At 37.4% G+C, this 20401-nt stretch overlaps 1 protein-coding gene across 14 annotated transcripts in view; it reads left to right on the forward strand.

The window, feature by feature from the left end:
* The window catches only part of nav1b (neuron navigator 1b), a 77285-nt gene extending 56929 nt beyond the window's left edge, over positions 1 to 20356 (forward strand). For 4 of the 14 annotated variants that reach the window (XM_038278472.1, XM_038278480.1, XM_038278483.1 and 1 more), the window contains 25 exons: positions 130 to 543; positions 2389 to 2430; positions 2512 to 2672; positions 2773 to 2946; positions 3359 to 3411; positions 3984 to 4007; positions 4407 to 4484; positions 4877 to 4888; positions 6068 to 6151; positions 6737 to 6848; positions 6942 to 7063; positions 7817 to 7825; positions 8286 to 8461; positions 8674 to 8830; positions 9008 to 9206; positions 9884 to 9981; positions 10071 to 10166; positions 10437 to 10605; positions 11229 to 11464; positions 11571 to 11725; positions 11808 to 11879; positions 12081 to 12277; positions 12375 to 12493; positions 17151 to 17348; positions 17444 to 20356. In XM_038278472.1, the coding sequence (XP_038134400.1) occupies positions 130 to 543; positions 2389 to 2430; positions 2512 to 2672; positions 2773 to 2946; positions 3359 to 3411; positions 3984 to 4007; positions 4407 to 4484; positions 4877 to 4888; positions 6068 to 6151; positions 6737 to 6848; positions 6942 to 7063; positions 7817 to 7825; positions 8286 to 8461; positions 8674 to 8830; positions 9008 to 9206; positions 9884 to 9981; positions 10071 to 10166; positions 10437 to 10605; positions 11229 to 11464; positions 11571 to 11725; positions 11808 to 11879; positions 12081 to 12277; positions 12375 to 12493; positions 17151 to 17348; positions 17444 to 17521 (3235 nt within the window). In that variant the 3' untranslated portion in view covers positions 17522 to 20356. Of the gene's footprint in view, positions 1 to 129; positions 544 to 2388; positions 2431 to 2511; positions 2673 to 2772; positions 2947 to 3358; positions 3412 to 3983; positions 4008 to 4406; positions 4485 to 4876; positions 4889 to 6067; positions 6152 to 6736; positions 6849 to 6941; positions 7064 to 7816; positions 7826 to 8285; positions 8462 to 8673; positions 8831 to 9007; positions 9207 to 9880; positions 9982 to 10067; positions 10167 to 10436; positions 10606 to 11228; positions 11465 to 11570; positions 11726 to 11807; positions 11880 to 12080; positions 12278 to 12374; positions 12494 to 17150; positions 17349 to 17443 lie in introns of all 14 variants that reach the window. The other 10 variants (XM_038278475.1, XM_038278481.1, XM_038278476.1 and 7 more) reach the window with 8 other exon arrangements.
* The last annotated feature ends 45 nt before the right edge of the window (positions 20357 to 20401 follow it).

The following is a 20401-nucleotide window of genomic DNA, read 5'->3' on the forward strand; positions in this document are numbered from 1 at the left end:
ACTGTAGTTCATCTATAGTGGATAAAGGCAGTACCTCATTAGAGAAAAGGACCACTTTACATTATGCTGTATCACAGTTATTTTCTTCTTTTAATTTAATAATCTGGTGTCCTTCCTTTTGATTCCTAGGATGCTGAACACCAAGTCTCTTGGTCGTCCGCCCAGCTTGGCTCACCTGGACAAGATGAATTCAAACAGTCTTGACTCCTGTGTGACCATCCAGGACCTTCCACCTAAAATACCACCATACTCAAAGCTCCAAGACCTGGCCGCTTCCCACATATCCACCCGTCTCACCCCGAGCCCGGCGCCAATCCTCCACATTGATTCTCCCACTTACACAAGTGAAAGCCTGAGCTTGAGTGGATCCCCAATGCTCTACACCAAACTTTCCAGCATGCATCGCAGCTTGGAGTCTTTACCCCTCCAGATGAGTGTGCCATCCACTGTAAGGCTTGTGCCACCAGATACTAGCAATAAGGAAGAGAGGAGTGCAGGAACCTGGAGAGGTGGGAGTAGAACTTCGCTCAACCTCTCGGATAGGCAAGTTGGCTCATCATTTTCAAATAGGCTGTAGCACATCACATTTCAATCAGTTGCATTGCTATCCCTAGTTTTTATATAAAGCAAATTCTAGGTGTTATTAAAGGTATAGTGGAGGATGTTCTTCTTCGGGGTAGGTCATCAAAAAAGAGATCCTCCTAATTGTCAATCATTCTGGTGATATGTTTATAGTGAGTGGTGGCCCAGTGGTTAGGGCATAGAGCTTGCCACTCTGGGTCTCTGACCAAGATCCTTAACCCCACATTGCTCCCCGGGTGCCCCATGATGGCAGCTCACTGCTCCCCAAAGGGATGGGTTAAATGCAGAGGTCAATTTCTCCAATGTGAGATCAATAAAGTTCAATTATTATTATGTAAGGGCCGTCCTACATGCTCGTCCCCAATTTTACTTACTGGTGTTGAGTCTGACATATTGGGAAAATTGTAAATCTTGGAAAATGAGCTTGTATGAGCAAACAGCAACTTTTAAACAGAGCGTGCACAAGAAGAAAGGGGCTTGTGCATGTTCTCACACGCGTTTAATAAAAGCTCCCTCTCTGGAGCAGGTACAGGGTTGTGCATGTGCGTTATTTTTTAAGAGGAGAAGGCGGGTATCTTCAAAAATTTGCGAAATCCTCCATTATGCCTTTAATTTTAAATCAACAAATAAAAAAAAATCAAAACCTTAAGTTCATCCCACTGGAAGAAAACTTTTTTTGACACTGGTCTGGAACAAAAACAAGAAACAAATACAATCATGTTGTGTTATTAGGCTACCTGAATTTCTGTATTCTCTTTCTCTGAATTTAGTATTATCTTGAAAACAGAACAAAAGTTAACTCATTATACAGTTAGAGGATGAAGAATGAACAAAACTAAGAACATTTATAACCTAAAAGTAAATTAGAATTTAGTTATTTGGCAAAATAATATGGAATTTCTGGAAAAAAAAGTGAATAATAAAATAGAATGAAAAACATTACTTACAAAGAAAAAATATTTTAATGATGAAATCTAAATTTATACTCATAATACAGCATTAAATAAAAAATTTTAAATGTATTATTTCTTATTCTAATGTTTAACTCTGATCTAAAAAAAATTATGAGGAAATAGAAGACTCTACAGGTCAGAAGATATCTGTGACCCATGCAGTACCAGAACCAGGCCGCAGCTATAAAGAAAAATGGGAACTTCTTAATTTAGGTCTGAATCAGTCTGTAACCCTGCTAAAGAGATAATTGTCTCCGCGAAAAAAAAAAAAAGACAATTCCAATATGAACCTTCACATCTGTTAACAGATACTGACACAGAACTTCTATGTATAATAATTCCCAATGTCATTTTGTTGTGTTTTAATTGCTGGGGAAGACATTGTTAGAATTTGATTTGAATGCACTGGTCTTCACATTAGAGGTCAACTGACTACAAATATTGGCAGAAAGAACTGCATTTGTCTTTGCCACTCATAATTTGCTCTGTGCTTTTTGCAAAGTCAGCATACATTGTATGTCTCTTGGCAGCCAGAAAATATTTTGTGTGGCTTTTATGGGAACCCAAAGTGTGTGCTGTCATTATGAATAAGAGTTGAAGGTTTGGATCCATCATGAAATTGCTGTTCGGCCACAGTGAAGATCATCCAATATATTTTCTGGCAAACAACTGCAGACCATCCTATGCATTGTTTTGTACAGTACTTATATGGCTTAAATTTACATACACTGGGATATAAACCAATGCTATGTCTTTGAAATATTAAATATTCCCACAAAGCTCAGCATATATATATGCTGCTGAATGTGATTCTGTGAGATTAATGTTTTAACTCTTTCCATTTTGTTCACAGTTTGCAAACAGACCGGAATACTTTGCCGAAAAAAGGCTTAGAGTGAGTTCAAATAGCATTGCATGCTTTTTATTATTCTCCCAGTTTTTTGTGATGTTTTTACTAAAATGTTCTCATCTTTAGACGTTATGGTTCAAGCCTCTCGGACAGTGATGGATGCAAACCAGGAAGGCGCCATTCTCACACTGTAGTGAGCATGACAGAGAGCAGCACCCCCCCTCAGCTACCTTCACCCACCCGCATTCTCCATCCTTCTACCAGCAAAACTACTCTAACAAACATTGGTAAGTCTGTCTGCTCTACTTTAGATAGATTTAAACGACAGCATGTTGAAACAATTTTGCTAATTTCAGTTTGATCCTGTTTGCCTCTTTTGTGCAATAGTTGCCCCAATTTCCTGTGGCAGCCCAAGGATATCACGCTCCAACAGCACAGGGCCCTCCGGGGACTCAGCCTGTGATCTGTATGGATCTTCGCCCCTGGGTAGCAGTATGTCTCTGGCTGACCGGCCAAAAAGCATGCTGCGATCCGGGTCCTTCCGTGAACCAGGAGAGGACGGTGAATGTTCTTGCTTTTGATCTTTTGGTTGAATACCTCAACATAAACAGTGCATTTTTATGACCCCAAAAATACAATGCAAATGCAATTTTTTAAACACACTTTCTAAGAGCAAATCGAACAGCTTATAGACTAATCTGCTATTATATGTGCTTGATTCTTGTACTTAGTGGCATATTACATTTCCTTTACTATTTTTATTTTGTTAAGAATGGGGATACAGAATAATTCTAAACTATGCTTCTGTTGAAATACTTTAAGTTTTTCTACACTAAGTACTGTAGAAAAACTGTTTGACCCTTAGGTTATCAGAGCATATCCTTAACTTATGCTATTGTAAATTTCTGTTTGTGTTCTGTTGATATAAAGCCGTTAGTTCCTTCAACAGGGATATTTTTCTTTGTCTTTTTAGTGCACGGCTCTGTGCTTTCGTTGGCATCCAATGCTTCATCTAACTATTCCGCGGTGAGTCAACACAACTCTAATGTGGATAAAAAAAACATTGAACATACATGACATTTGCTGTATTTTAGTCCTTATGATTTAAACTATCTAAAGTCTCAGTCATCTGGGTCATGCAAAACAAAAATTTATTAAATTGGAAGGCAACAGGACTTGGGCTCAGTTTTTTTGAAGAAGTTTCAACACCTCCATGTTACTTAAATACATCAGCACTGAAACTACAGGTTGCTCTGGAAAACAGGCAACAGAATTGAAAAAAGAGACTTCTGTCAAAAGGTCTTTAGAAATAAACCTAATGAAAGTCCTGTTGCCTTCCAATTTAGGCATATTTACATTCAATATTAATTCATATTTTCTATAAAACATGAACCAACTTTCCTACTTTCTTTTTTTAACATGACAAGAACTACTTAATTAGAAAATCTTTTTGTTCCTCAGCAGTAAAGGTTGTGAATAGAGGTTGTATTCCTTGTGTTTTCATATTTCATTTCTAAACAGGACCTTACAATATTTTTTTTAACCAGTAGACTTAATCCTTCACATTATCCCCTTTTCTTGTTTTGATGCTTCATAAGAATGAGGAAAGAATACAAGGAGAGGTAAGTTTCACATTATATTGATCTGCTCTGTCATCTGTCATCGGGCTGTTTGAATGTGTCCAGTACTCTGACAGTGTTCCACTGAATTTAGATTATCTCTAGCATGATTTAATCTCCAATATCCCTCCTAAATATGCAATAAATATTCCAAACCCGATACATTTGTCAGTGCATTCTCTCCATATTCAGGTATTGTAGTGCCTTTTTTCATCTTTTGTTTTTGTGGTGACGTGAACTACATATTTATGTTGTTTGTGTGTCTTAGTTGTAAACAAAGACAACAGTCATTGAAGTAACAGTCTTCTGTGCTGTTAAAGCTTTGTCCACAGATGAATTACGTTGCTTCTCCAAAGATCAGTTTGGTTGCTTCTTGAGCCTGATTAAAAAATTTGTCTGCAGCAAATCCGCAAGTTGAGACGAGAGCTGGAGTCGTCCCAGGAAAAGGTTGCCGATCTTACTATGCAGCTTTCTGCCAACGTATGTATCGCTGTTAATTTTAATCTCAACCTGTCTAATAGTTTTTTTTTCATCCCTGCTTCTTTGTGTTACTTCTTTATGAATCTTTTTATGCATGAATCTGACACATTACATTGACTCAAAGTCAGAATTTTGCCTCTGAAACAAAAGAAGTTATTTTATTATTTATTTTTTACATTTACTACATTGTTTTGGTGTTCAGGTTTCAGTTTTAGTGAGTAAATTAAGCCCACCTTTGTGTGTGTCTTATTCTTTATATGACTGCATTAAAGATTTTTCCCAGATCTAATGCAACTGTCCCTTTCTTTATGCCTTGGCTGTTTTGACTGCTGGATTCACTGCTGCCCCCTGCCTGCATCCTACTGACTCACAACTTTGGATGCTGGGTGTAGCAGCTAGGCCAGGTTTGTTAGAGTGTAACTCTGTGATGAACTTTTGGAGTTGTGATGTGGTATAGTACATCCCATCATGATACAGTACTTTTTATAATTTGGCAACCTCTTAAGTAAAACCTCTGTTGTCTAAATTGGCACAGCATCATTGCTGTTTTTGAGCAGTTTCTCTGATGAATGTTTCACTTCTGAATGCTTCAGTTTTCATGGATCACAACCTTGGTGTTTCCTTAGAAACAACTATTATTTTATTACATTACTGTCTAAATGCTATTAGAAATCATTCAAAACATTTTTCAAATTTTGAGAGATTATAGTTGTCATGCATGGTGGAAAAAAAACTCCCATCAGGATTTACTCCTCAGCACAACTCTCAGCTTTATTCTTGTTGCATGTCATCCCACCTCTATTGTTTCTCACTTGTCATTGTCTTCTCATTACATCTGTTTAGCAAAAATTTTGGTGTGTATAAATTAAGTTTTTACTTGTAGCTTCAAATTATATCAAGTATGCAGCAATAATGTTTGACAGGTTTGTATAAACAAACTGCATTACAAACACAGGGCTCTACAACCACTTAGAAAAAGTGAAAACATCTTAGATTTAAAGCCCATTCTTTATTGGAATATGGTTTAAATTCAGAGGCAACTATAAAAAAAAAAGCAAGACTGGAAGACATAGACTTTGACTAAGTGTCACATCCTGCTCTGGAGCTGTTTACAAAAAAAGTTTTATTTAAGAGCTATCAAATGAAAACTAAATCACTGAAATGTTTTCTAGTGAGCCAAAATGAATAGCAAACATATAAAATTGTCAAATTTGTGTTAGAAAAGAAACAAACAAAAAGCAAAGCCCCAGTGACCATTTAAAAATCATGTCTGCTATAAAAGTCTCTTGTTTTGAAAGAGTTCTGGGCTTTTTTGCCGATTTAGTCTGATCATTACAGCATGGGTCTTGCAAATATCCTCCTAATTTATGTTTTGAAAGAAAAGAAACAAACCTACTTTTCTAATTTGATACATGGAGTGAGCTTCACGTCATTGTTGTGCATCACCATTATCACCGTAATGTTTGCTTTCAAGCCATTTGTTTGATGTACGGAGTGAGGTTGCAGACCACTTTGATTCAGCTCATGACTCGTTCCCATCTGCACACATTGTGGTTGTTTACCTATCTTTCTTCCTCACGCAGGCTAATCTGGTTGCAGCGTTTGAACAGAGTCTGGCGCTGATGACAGCACGTCTGCAGACACTATCGGTCTCCTCAGAACAGAAGGTATCATGTCGACATAAGTAATTAATGAATCCCGTTTGACCTGTGAACGCGTCATAAGTGACAGAATTGAAGGCACTAGTGATGAATTACAGCAGAGCAGAGCATTTTATATGCCCTTAGAATTATTATTTTTACAGCAAAATTGCAAATTTGTCTTTGATAAATGGTCTTATGAACAAGTATCAAATCATCATCCCTCCACCACCGTGGCTGAGAGGTAGGATAAATTGTCTATGCCGCTGTGTTTTTGCTTATCCGTTCAAAGAATGTTGTTTACAAAGTGTTTTTGGTTCATTTACAAAATGTACCTTTAAAAACAAATTCATAATCGGTCTTTTTCACTTTATATCATTGTGATTTTTAACCTTTTAGTTTCTGTTAAGTCACGGGTGTAGCTATTAAGTTTACCCAGAAAAACAGATGAGGGTCAAAGTTTGCAATGTCAGAATAATCCATGCTGTCATCAACCACTTAGCCCAACCTGAAACCCTGAGTGAGAGCTTAAGGACTTGCCACCCTCCTCTGCTCAGAACAGACAGTTCAGTATGTCAGCTGTTGTGAACCGACATTGTTTTCTTTCTCCAGGACTCGGAGCTTACTGAATTAAAACAGACTATTGAGGTTTTGAAAGCCAAAAATACAGAGGCCCAAGAAATCATCCAGACTGCTCTGAGTAACCCAGATATCACGCCTAAAGGTACAGATTGTGATGCCAATTTGGACCTAAATTAGGTTTCTTTGGAAAGCTTAAACAGTTCGTTTTGTCTTGTTTTTTTTCTTTGGTATCCAGAGCTGCTGATAAATCGACAGAACTCTTCAGAGAGCATCTCCAGTCTAGCAAGCACTACAAGCCACTCAAGCATGGGGAGCCTCAAGGAGCAGGAAGCCAAGAAGAAGAAAAAGAAGAGCTGGGTGAGAAAACAAAGGCACAAAAGTGTCTTTGTTTCTGCTGGACTAAATATAAAAATATTTATTTAGACAGTTCTTCAGAATTAGCTTACTTTGAGCAATTCACAGTAAAGCACGTCTCTAGTGTAACATATACTGATTAGTTTAGTTTTTTTCCATATGCCCAGTGAAACAGCTGCCAGTAAAGTCACACATTTCTGCAGGAAAATTAGTCATTTAGTTAATCTAAATATAAAATTTAATAGATGGATAAAAATATCTAATTGGCCAAGAGTTGATATGTACTGTGAGCTATGTCAGTGTTTGAGAAGGAGAACATAAAAACAGAAAACAGAAGAGAACATGCAAAAAAAAAAAAAAAAAAAGCTGGAAAACATGTACTGACAAGAAACTGAAAATGTACAGTAACTGAATGAGTAGAAGAAAGAAAATCAGTAAAAAACTAACATAAAAAACATTATTAATAGATCTCACTATCCAAAGAATAATATAACATGACAACACTGAGCCACAAAAGTTGGCTGAACTTAATGTTACACCTATCAAATTTACACATTTAGGACAGCTTACCACAACAATGAAAATAAATAGAAACCAGGAGGCAACAATTAATTAAAGCTAATTTAAATCCAAAGATAACAGAAACAATGAGCTGTGATCCTGCATTTCAGTGCATGCCTATGAATCTCCTATTTTTCTCCACATAGTTTTAAGTATGACTCTGTTCTCTCCCTCATGCTCCCCTTTTTATTGTAGGTCTTTGAGGTGAGTGATGTTGTAAAAAAATATATAAATAAATCCATTCACTCTCCTTTATTTCAGCCTGCATGTTTTTAATGAGTCATACTTAGGAGACATTAAAAAACTTATACCCATTTGTGTTTATTCATTACGCTTCTCATTATGTTATCTCATCAAATACCCAGCATTGCATTTTGCATGTGTTTCACAACAAATTCAGTTTTCACAAATTGTACAAAATATAATCACATATTTCATATCTTATTCAACAGAACATCAACTCTGAATAATCTATTCTAATTAACTAATGATTTCCCCATAACTTATACACACATGTATAATAGCTGTTCAAAAGTTAACCTACAACCATGTTTCATGTAATACGAACTGTTTACCACTTCCAATTGAAGATTCAATGTTTTTGTTGTGGAACACCTTTCAAATCCTTGTAAATTCTTAACTGGGTTTTATTTCCTGTAAATAGCTGCGTAGCTCCTTCAACAAAGCTTTCAGTAAGAAAGGCTCAAAGTCTGGGCCATATGCTGACATCGAAGAGATCGCCACCCCAGAGTCCTCTGCCCCCTCGTCCCCGAAGGTCAGCTTTGTTGGCGATAACCCTCAGCAGCCAATGAAATCCTCAGCCTCTGCTTCATCAGCAGGGTAAACCTCCATAAACTCTCCAGCCTTGATGTTCATATTTGTTTGACTTTGGTAGTTGTAATCCTATTTAATAGACAGAGCAAATGATCTGATTGGCCTAGAGATTACATTCGCTATGAGCTGTTTCAGTGTTTCAGGAAAAGAACATGAACTGACACAGAAAATGTCAAGTTTCTCCTATCGGTATTGATGGGATATCTTTTTTTTTCCAGACACTGTGAAGACGACGATGCGGGAGATGATAAAGTTGTGACAGAACTGCGCTCAGAGCTGTGGGAGAAAGAGCGAAAGCTTACAGACATCCGTCTGGAGGCTTTGAGCTCGGCACATCAGTTAGAGCAGCTGCAGGAGGCGATGACTAACATGCAGGTATATCTACTTGCCTATTTAAGAACATTTGTATTCTAAAAAGTTGAACATAAAGAAATTTGCTTTTAACAGAAAATACTAAATATTGCAAAAACTATCACTTATGCAATGTTTATAATCCATTTGAAAGGATTCTGCCAGTGACTTATGTGTTTTCTTTTCTTTTTATCTTTGCAGAGGACAGTGGAGAACCTGAAGACTGAGAATGATAAGCTTAAGACAGGTAGTCTGTCTCCCTCTGCGTCTCCTGGACCCTCCAGCTCTGTGTCACAGTCCTCTGGTCTCACAGCCCTGGGGAGTTCATCCCCCCGTCAGTCAGTAGCCATGCACTTGCCCAAAAGCCACAGCAGAGGGCTCAGTGAGGGGAGCAGCTCAGGTACAGTCCAGTCTATGGAAAGAGGAGTAACACTGGGCAGTTGAGGAGTAGCTACAGACTGGACTTAAGAAAAACCTCAGCCATTAAAAAATATTTATTTCATAGAATATATTTGAAATCTACATAAATGCAATTTAAAAAGATATCAAAAAAAGTTTTTTTTAAAGCTTGAAGGCCCTTATAAAAAGCACAATTAATCTAAGCAACACTAGGGCCCCAATTTGTTAAAGGTGTAGTGGAGGATTTTTGCAAATTTTTGAAAAGACCCACCCTCTCCACTTAAAAAAAAAAAAAATGCACATTCACAACCCTGTACCTGCTCCTGAGAGGGAACGCCAGTTAAACGCGTGTGAGAGTGTGCACGAGCCAATTTCTCCTCGTGCACACTCTGTCTAAAAGTTGCCTTTTTTATATACAAAATGACTTTCCAAAAGAAGATGAGCACTTTTTTAACTATGTTAGACTCATGGGGACAAGTATGTAGGACGGCCTTACCTAAACACATCACCAGAATGATTGACAATTAGAGGACCTCTTCTTTTGATGATCCACCCAGAAAAAGAACATCCTCCACTATCCCTTCAAGCTTCTGATGTGTATAAATCCATATTTTCTTATGATTTTCAGAGCTTCAGTTTAATTTCCTCTTTTTTATGTCCTTTTGTTCTCCTCAGCAGATGTCCAGCCTGCAGATTCTCTCAGCCTTTCCTCCCAGAGAGATGATCATCGTGTCAGAGTGGTAGTTTGTGTGGCAGATTTACGGGTTTTTAAAGATGTATGTTTTGGTGTTTTTTCTCTTTCATTTTGTTTTCATGAATAATCTTGCATTCTGTATTACCTAACGGATGCACTTTGACTCAGCAGGAGACTAAACCACAGGATTTCTTCATCGGTACCGTCAGGGTCAATGGCAGGATGGACTGGGTCATGTTGGATTCTGCTGTCAGTCAGGCTTTCAAAGTAAGACACTGACTTTAGACAATCTAAATTTATTTACTATTTTAGGAAACACAAGTTTTAGAATGGGATTTGGGATTCACATTGCAGGTTTTCTTCATTCAAAAACTAAAACTTTTGAAATATTGTTGAGTTTGTCAATCATTGTCTCACCACATTTGGAGCAAGTTTTGGCCTTTATTTCAGGGAAGGTTTTGTATAAAGCACATGATTTAAATTTCAAATTATATCAGACATTCCTAATTTTTTTATTCTATTTTTTTTTTATTACAGGTCTATATAGCCAAGGTGGACCCCACCTCCAGCCTGGGTCTTTCCACGGACTCAATCTACAGTTACAGCATGGGTCACATTAAAAGAGTGCTGGGAGGCGAAGCCCCTGAGACGCAGCCATCTCGCTGCATGTCGCGAGGCCCAAGCAGCATCACAGTGGCACTAAAAGGTCTGCAGAGTCGGTCAACTCGTCACTTTTAATTTTAGATCCAAAATCGTTTATTATTTGCAGTAGGCAACATTTTGATTGATTGTGCAATGTTTATGTAAAAATTAAAGTTCAAATTCTCCCTTTTGAGCTCTGTATCAAAGAATACTTACAGTACAGTAGCCATTTGTTTGCATGTATTCAGTTCCTCCCTTCACCTCTGCACATACGAATTGTAGGGAAGCTGTACTGGTAGACAAAGCTTAAACTGAGCTTTAAGCAACATGATCTGAGTGCTAACAGATCCAGCTGGCCAACCAGCCTCAGACACATGGGCCCAAAAGAAGTGTAAAGAAGATGGTCCTCTTGCAGCCTGGGGGCTGGGCATACACTGACTTCCTACGCTCAAAGCAGAGGTATTTTCAGAGTGAAGAGTCTGAGCTTAGCGAGGCTTATAAAGGACATAGGAGGTGATCAAAGTCTCTTTACAAAATATCATCTTGCCAATACACAACCAGTTTTAGTTCATATTCATAGTGTTATTGATCCCAGCCAAAGTTTAAGACTGCCCTTTATTATGTCTCACGCTGTTAATAGATAGTAATTCTCATTAGATCATTTTCACTTCCTCTCGTTATAATCAGGTTTGAAAGAGAAGTGTGTCGACAGCCTTGTGTTCGAAACTCTCATCCCAAAACCCATGATGCAACATTATATAAGTCTCCTTCTCAAACACCGCCGACTCATCCTGTCCGGGCCGAGCGGAACAGGGAAAAGTTACCTTGCTTCCCGGCTGGCCGAGTACCTGGTGGACCGCAGCGCCCGCGAAATCACAGAAGGCATTGTGATCACTTTCAACATGCATCGACAGTCCTGCAAGGTAGCAGAAACAAACTTTTCATTGAGATCCCCTCATTATAAACTTTATTTTGTCAGTCAGGATTTCACGGTTAATACTGCTTGTCTTTGTCGCTAATTTTTTACAGGATCTCCAGCTTTATCTTTCTAACTTGGCCAATCAAATCGATCGGGAAACCAGTTCATCAGAAATCCCATTGGTTGTTATTTTAGATGACATTCACGATCCAGTGTCCATCAGTGAACTTGTTAATGGTGCTCTCACATGCAAATATCACAAATGGTAAAATTTAAATTCAGAAATGTTTATTGAATATAAAGATTTTAAGATGATCGTAAATGTGTGACTTTGTCTCTGCATTTAGTCCTTATATCATTGGCACAAGCAATCAGCCTGTGAAGATGATGGCAAATCATGGCCTCCATTTAAGCTTCAGGTTTGTTTAATTTTACAGTTAGATCACAATAAATCTAAAGGATATTCATTTTTATTATGTTACAGGTGTGTTATAGCCATGTAAACTGTTAAAAATCTAACATAATAACCTCAAAACCAATTCTGTTTTGATAAAGGATGCGAGTTAAGAATCCCACCTGTGTTTGGTGAAATGTTAATATTTTTTTGTTTCTTGATTCAGGATGGTTACCTTTTCTAACAACGTTGAACCGGCTAATGGATTCCTCACACGGTATTTGCACCGGAAGCTCATGGAGTCAGAAGATGAAGGGAGTTTAACCAATGAAGACCTCATCAGGGTTTTAGATTGGGTTCCTAAACTGTGGTACCATTTGCATACATTCCTGGAAAAGCATAGCACATCGGACTTTCTCATTGGTATGAAAAACAAAACAAAACAAAAAAATGATATCAACGTATGGCTTTAACTTTTATGCATGTTGTTTACATGTTTTCTGTTTCACCTTCTCTTCAGGTCCTTGCTTTTTCCTGTCATGCCCTGTTTCCGTTGATGAGTTTCGATCTTGGTTTATTGATCTGTGGAACCACTCTATCATTCCATATCTTCAAGAAGGAGCAAAAGATGGCGTCAAGGTAATATCTCATCACCAGTGGGCTTTTATGATGCAATAATTGAATGCAATATTTAGCATTAATGGTGTCAGAGCACCAGCACACCAGTCTCACTATTTCAGTTATGAAAACAAATTGTTGAGATCACTATGAAGTACATATTACTGACCTTTGCACTACTATTTCAATTCAATTGAAATTAAATTATTAAAACAAAATGCTAGTAGACACTGATCATAAGTTAATTCATTTAACAAAAAATTCAGTTCAGTTTATTTAGAAAGTGCCAATTCACAACACATGTCATCCTAGGATATTTTACAGACAATTCAGTCAGATTGGTTAAAAGTATATGTCAAGGAAAACCAGTTAATTGCATCAAGTCATTGAATTGTAAGACATGTGAGTCCTGATGACTTTCTCACTGCAAAATCTAAATCTAGATAAGTAATTATTTCTTAAAATAAGTGCATTTATTCTTGAATTGAGGAGGTAAAAGAGACATTTTGCCAATGGAACAAGACAATTAACACTTAAAATAAGAAAACACAATTGCATTGTCTTATTTCAAGTGCATATTATCTAATTATCTTATTTTAAAAGTAAAATTACTCATTCCATTGGCAAACTATCTCATTTACCTACTCAAATTAAGGGTGAATACACTTAATTTAAGAAATTTTAACTTATTTCTAGATTGTTTTTGCAGAAGATTATTGCTTGCATTTTCTTGTTGACTCCTCAGAAATACTTTACATGCTACATGTGTGCATGTAGGTTCCCACTGTGGTTAACAGTTCGTAAGTGTGAAAGGCCCTCTGCTGAGGCTGACTGGGGTTAAAGGAGACAGAAGCAGACAAAGAAAAAGCAGCAGAGATACAAACAGTAACTGTTAACCAGCTCCAGCAAGGCAGACGAGCTCCGAGCCTGCTCCCATGTAAGAGGGTGACAAAGAGGACATCCAGTTAGTAACAGTGAAAAAAGAAACATAAAGACAAAGTTTCTAATAGAAAGTATCTATATACTGTATGTTATAAGGGAAAGTGTTTAGACTTTGGAAGGGATTATTCAAACATATCTGATGTACAATTAATTATATTTGAACTTTATGAAAAATGAAATTAAAAATCATACATTTTGTATAAGTCAAACTAGATCCTTTATTTGCATCAATTTGGATCAATAGTCCTTTCTGTATAATCGTTTAAAGGTTTTCTGTTCACTATATGTTCCTGGTTGTGTAAGTCAGAGTTAGCAAGAAAAAAAATATTACAGAGGTCTCAAACACTTAGGTTTGATATGAGATTGATACACTTGGCTTTAAATTTTTTTGTTTTTTACCATTTAATAACTTCACCTTACTGTACACAATCGTGTGTTTTTCATTTTTACCTTTGTGTGTATCTGCATGTTTCCATTTGCCTTTCACTTTCTCCAATGTGCAATAATAAGTAATTATTCTATTCTATTCTATTCTATTCTATTCTATTCTATCCTATTCTATTCTATTCTATTCTATTCTATTCCCATTCCATTCTATTAAATTCTATTGTATTCTTTTCTATTATATTGTAGGTTGAAGTAGCAAATAGAATTTTTAAAGGGGACATAGAATGCAAAACAGAGTTTATATTGTCATAGATCAGAGGTCACAGATTAGCAGACCGTGGTCTGGATCCGGACCCACCTGCTGGCTAATCCTGTCCCAACCTGATTTAAAACATGAATAAATTACTGCATGTTGTCTGATGTCACTTGCACCGCTTCTCCTTCTCCGAAATCCCACATCCTCCATCACTGCTCCACCCCGCAGCATTCCAGACCTCCTGCGCATAGCAAAGCCTAGAGCCTCTGCTATTCCTCCTGTATTGCTGAGCTCTGACTTATCTTCGGAGCTTGAGGAGAGCGTGTGCGATATTATCATTAAATTCAAAGGAGCAAAACATACAGAAATGAAGGCTTAATTTAATATGACATATCAAAATAATTCCCAACAGCATCCAGCTTATGTGCGGTTTCTGATGGAGATGAGAAATCTGCTTCCTGGTCTGTTGAAGTACCAATCGTTTGCATCCAATTATTTAAATAAACGGTGTTAGTTTTTTGAAATATATAAGAATTATGCTCTAATTTGTAGGTACCAATCTGTTGTTACTATATTTTAATTTGACAAACCAGATCTTCTCGCTGTTCTTTTTCCTGTTTGGTGCGATTGCAATAGCAGATCTTGACCTGGCCGGACCGGAGCAGAGCCTGAATATTTAGAGTATATTTGGCTCAACCTCCTGCTGTGAAGCAGGATTCTCCACCATGAAAAGAATCAAAAATAAATATGGATACAGGCTCAAAATGAGCACCTTGATATGTGCTTGGGAATGGCTTTGTCTCCATTCAATAAAACCCATGTTTATTTATTTATTTGTTTATTTGATTGGGACAAGTATGTTTCATGAATAATGTCACACACTACAACATTTAAGCTAAGGCTCATTCTCAATGCCTGTCCCCAGTTAGGCTTTTAAAGCCTTGCAGGGCAGCCTAAAGCCCACTGCTCTCATTAAGCCATAAAAAAGAAAGAAAAAAAACAAACGTCAGTTCAGGTATTTTATTTAAAAAATGAGTCAGGAAATTGTCTATATACCAAACTGAAAGATTGTTGTTCTCTACTTCACCAATCCATTTTGAAATCTACACTTTAGATTTTAAAATGGATTTTTTTATTTTTATTGAAAAATTCACTGTATATCATGGATGCATAAACACCTAATTTTATTTCAGTGTTAAATTCTGTTTAAAGTAACAGATATGAACGGTATGAAGTGTCGACTTCTGGGCTAGGTCCTGGACCGCACCTCAGCAGAGAGTGGTCCAGGCGCTAGCCAACCCCCCTCCTTAGCCTGAGGAGACGGGGTGGGGGCCGGTAAGGCAGGCGGGGGGAAGCACGGGGCCACCGGTGTCCAGGCTACCATTACTGGGTTGGGTTCGGTCACTCTGTCCCCCACTGGCTCCCTGCCCCCGTCCGCCGGGGTTCCCGGACCAGCCCCGGCACTGACGGCTGGGTTCGAATGCCCATTGTGTTTCGACTACTGCTGTACTGTAGTCGACCAAAATCCTGGACGATTTTGAAATTCCCCTAGACATTTTTTTTTAGGTATGAAAAGTAGGACATGTCCGGGAAAAAGAGGATGTCTGGTCACCCTACCATAACAACAATTTGATGTTTCAGTGAGTGAGTGCTTGTTTCTATGATGCGTCTTTGCTTAGCAGCTTCGCTCGTTGTAAACCAACTAATCAGTGCACAGCTCATCTAAATATTCATGAGCATACCATTAGAGGAAGAAAACCTGTCGTTTCATTCTAGGGCTTTTAACCAGGCCTGCATTAGGGCTAATAGAACAGCAAATATGCCATTTTCAGCCCAATCAATGTTGCAAACCCTATTAGAGACCTTAAGGACCAGAACCAAATACCCTATATAATCATTCTGTGATCCCTTTAGGAACAATTGTGCAAAATTGGAAGTGGTGTAGTTATCAACACTAATAAAAGCAGCTGTTTTAAGCAGTTCTGAACTGCTGATCAGTCTCCTTGACCCAGTTGGAAAAAAAACTATTTATTGTGTTTCTATAAAGCTCTGGAAAACAAAATCTTCTTTAATTTAGCTCTCCTCTGGTCAGCATCTGCTTTCAGGAGAAGAGCTCTCACAAAAAATCCAGCCTAGACGTTTTCATCGTAACAATTGTCAAAGTTATAAAACATATTTTTAAGGGACCTTACAGACAGAGATAAATCTAAAGGCCCCTACAAGAACATTTTTAAGTGGCCAGCAGCTCTTGGAGGTGAAAATATGGTGTGTTTGTATGTGCTGTCACTGTTTATAACATGTCAAGATAGATCACTACAATCCCCCAAGACTAGGTCTCCCTCATTTTAGTTAGACTACCTTTTACATTGCTGCAAAGAACTGAAACATGGAAAAGATGACACTTGTCTGGACAAAGAAACTGCTGAACACTGACATTCACCAATGTTTTAATGTTGAGCAGAAAAACAACAGACCCTACATATGGTGGTCATGATCCTGCCCTTTGTGGACTTTTTGGTTCTGTTTAAGTTTTTGAGTTGAACTTTTTGAGTTTTCACTTGCATTTTTATTGATTTCATTCTCTGTTTTCTTGGTTATTGTTTTTTTTTGTAATTTTGTGTTATTGTAGTTGTTTTCAAGTTGTATTTAAGCAGTGTTGTGTTTTTGTGTTGCTCTCTGTTGCCCTCTTGCACCAGTCTCTTTTCCCCTGGCTTCTAGTTGCTTCTATCCACACATGCTCCCTATCAGCTGATTACCCCATTCTTTGTTCTGTCTATCATATATTATACTATTCCTGCCCAGTTCCTCATGCTGGTTTCTCTTCATTGCTTTGCTCCCCGTGTGTGTTTCTCCCTGGCGTCACCTTTTTCGGTTTCCTTTATTGTTGCTGGATTTGTGCTTCTGTTGCCATCAGAATTTAAATAAAATCTACAATAACTCATCTCTGCCTCCTCATCTCTGCATGTGGTTCCTCAATCAACTTCCAGCCAAACTTGACAACAGTCAAGTCAAATCTTTAACATCTTTCATCTACATTTTCTCCTTTATTTTTTCAAACACAAATTAAATGTATGGATTTTTGTGCTTTTTTAGGTTCATGGTCAGAATGCGGTATGGGAGGACCCAGTGGAGTGGGTGAGGGGAACCCTGCCATGGCCGTCCGCACAGCAGGACCAGGCAAAGCTATTCCATCTCCCTCCTCCAAGTGTCAGCTCTAGCAGTCCGTGTCAGTCCAGTGAGGAGAGGCCTCACAAAGAAACTCCGCCCAGCTCTATGGAATCAGATCCCCTGGTAGGAAAGAATCTCTGAAAGTTTTTTTCACATACTTTAAATCATTTTTCTTATTAATGTATTTTTTTCTGATATTCATTTTCTTTCTTTTGTAGATGGCAATGCTTCTCAAACTTCAAGAGGCTGCTAATTACATCGAATCTCCAGACAAGGAAGATCTGCCTAAACTTTGAACACAAACTCACGTTTTAAAATGCAGCACTAAAGATTTTTGATTTCATGTGTTTCACTGTGTTGAAGCAATCAGGAGGAAAAATATCCTGGAAAAAAATGGTTTTGGGGAAAGTTTATATGAGTAAAGCTTTTACAGTTTAGATTCACAATATGAAAACACATAAAAGACAAACACTTAAGCTCTAATAAATAAATATCTATATTCTGTAACAAAACTATATGTAACAGTCTACCACCACACTAGCCCTCAATACTATTAGATTGGTGCTATCTTTTTACTCTGAAATCCACTCTCAGTTCAGGGGATTTCTGCAAAAACATGCACCGTCCATCCTGTTTTATCCTTAAGTGCATACTGGGATAGTGAGTCCTCATCAAATGGTTCTAATTGTGATATTAACCTTCTGGAAAAGAGTATGACAGCATGCCAGACTCCAACGTTAGACGCAAAAATCTTTTCTACATATCTACAGTATACAGAAAGCCTTTGAAGGCTTTTTTTTCTGAACACATATGCAATCCTGAACTTTACAACTCAAGCAGGTAAAAAAAAATGCCTTAACAGCAGAGATGTTCTTCTCACCTTGACATAAGCTGGTTTTACTGGTGCTTTCATCAATATCACAACTATTCAGTACAAAATCTTTTCTTTCCCCAGGTCTCTCTGCATTTCATCATTTCAGCTAATCATTTATTTTACAACAAAATATATCAGACCTTTTGGTCTTTTTCAGTTTTATAGGAAATATTGCTGTCATACTCTTTTACTTTTATATAAAACTGAGCTTAAATATTTGTGATGTGGTTTAATTGCTCTGTTGCTGCACGCACCACGTTACGAAGGTTTTATTTCATAAAAGGCAAGCGGTGCCACCATGAGGCTGCCATGAATATCAGGTATAAGATGCTTACTCTACAGGGATAGTAATAAGAAACACCGTTTAATGGGGGGAAAAAGAAACAAATGAGTGAATGCTTACTGAATCCAATTCAGACCGTAATTTCTCTTAGAAAGAGCACATTTCTTTTAAATGGTTGCCATGATATTGTGTATATATAGTGTACATACAAACAGACTGTGTGGCAGTTTATCTGCATTAGTTGGTGCAAAAAAAAATCTAATATACTGAACCAAATATTTTACTTTAACCTTACATATTACCTGCTAAGTTAGTCATTTAAGTTGAGCTATGAATGTTTATAAAACACTTAAGTGTACATTAGGATCATGTAGTAGGTGCTTAAGCCTTATCAAAGTACAACTGCAAAACACATAAAATGGATGAGCAGAGTGACTATACCGCTGCGCATGGTGAATTCCTCCACCACAGTTAAAATAAGCACTGTCACCATTCATGCATAACAGTATCGGTTAGATTTGTATGATGCTCTATAAAAAAAATGCCCCAAAACTGTTCTAGGATTGTATTGCAAAGTAGGTTAGCAAAAAGTTTGATGTCTTTTCTGTCAAACTGGAAATATGACCTCTCTGTGAAATAGTGGTGAAGACACCCATGTGAGACATTGTGTGGTTTTTAACACTCATCAGTGTAGTACAGTATTCTTTTGAGAATATTTTCGGATCTGTATGGACACAAATGAAACTTAATTAGGTGCTCAATGTAGACTTATGTGAAGAGGTCCTGTTAAAGTACATCAAATGTAGGGTATGTGGTTGTGCAATATCCATCATCCCAAAACACCCAGTAATGTTCTAGCTGATTGAATGTCGTACCACTTTAATGACCGCACAATAAGGAAGTGTAATCATTTATTTTGTATTCCCACAGCTCTGACTGGTACAAATTAATGGATTAAAGAGAAAAACAAAGTAAATGATCTTTGCTGTAAATATTCCAGGTATCAAATGGTGTTACCGGCCATTGATGACACTCTAAACCGTTTCTGCAGGTTGATTAAAGCCATCGGGTCCAGATTTTCATCTCATTTTCTGGTTGTTGTGCCTGTTGCTCTGTATAAGCTGTGATATGTGTTTGCTTACTGGTGTATCAGGACTATGCAGCAACTTTTACTGGTGTTTACAATTGGCAGAGATCTCAACTTCACATGCAGTTGCTTTGTGTTCTCATCGGGTCTTTCCTAAGTTCCTGATTTGGATCAAAATCCATCAGAGGGTTTGTTTTAGCCAGTCAGACATGGCCTTAACAGAGTTGGGATTTAAATACAGGGTTTCATATATGGATGAAAAATGTAGGATGTCTAAAACAATTCTGTGATAATGTATGGCACCAGAAGAAATGTAACTTCAGCTACAAATTGTTGAAAGACAGTTAAGGATCAAATTATGAGCCTAAATCAGTTCTAAACCTGAGTTCTTAGGCCAATACAGGTTGCTGAATAGTCATATTTTTTTAAAGCTTGTTGTTGACTAAACTAAGATTTAAGCAAAGTTATGCTGTTTGTAATGTCATGGCTGTGCAAAAGTTAAGGGTTCTTAGGTGTTGTTAATGCATGTTTAATCGCTGAGTGATGAGACTAAAATGTTCACCTGACCGTAGACTTAAAAAAGAAAACATTCGAAAACATTCTTTTTTTTAAAAAATACCTAAATATTTAATATCTTTTTTTTTTTTTAAGATAATCCTTTGTAATACTTGATTTATCTACTTTGTACAGTACATCAGTGTAGAGACTGTAAATACGGTTGGTCAACATTATGGATGCAGCAACAATTAAAGAGGGGAAATTAAAAAGTATCACATAGAAGATATATTTCAACAGAGTTGAGTCCAACAGATGGATAAATGGTGCTCCTGAAGGCTTTCATCCACTCATCACTGTTTGTTGGCATTTAATAAATACATGTCATATTCTTTGTCTTCCTGTGTGCAGTTTAACTTATAGGTGAGATCCCTGAT

Source organism: Cyprinodon tularosa, unplaced genomic scaffold, assembly GCF_016077235.1.
Source record: "Cyprinodon tularosa strain WSP-4 unplaced genomic scaffold, ASM1607723v1 ctg141, whole genome shotgun sequence".
NCBI lineage: Eukaryota > Metazoa > Chordata > Actinopteri > Cyprinodontiformes > Cyprinodontidae > Cyprinodon > Cyprinodon tularosa.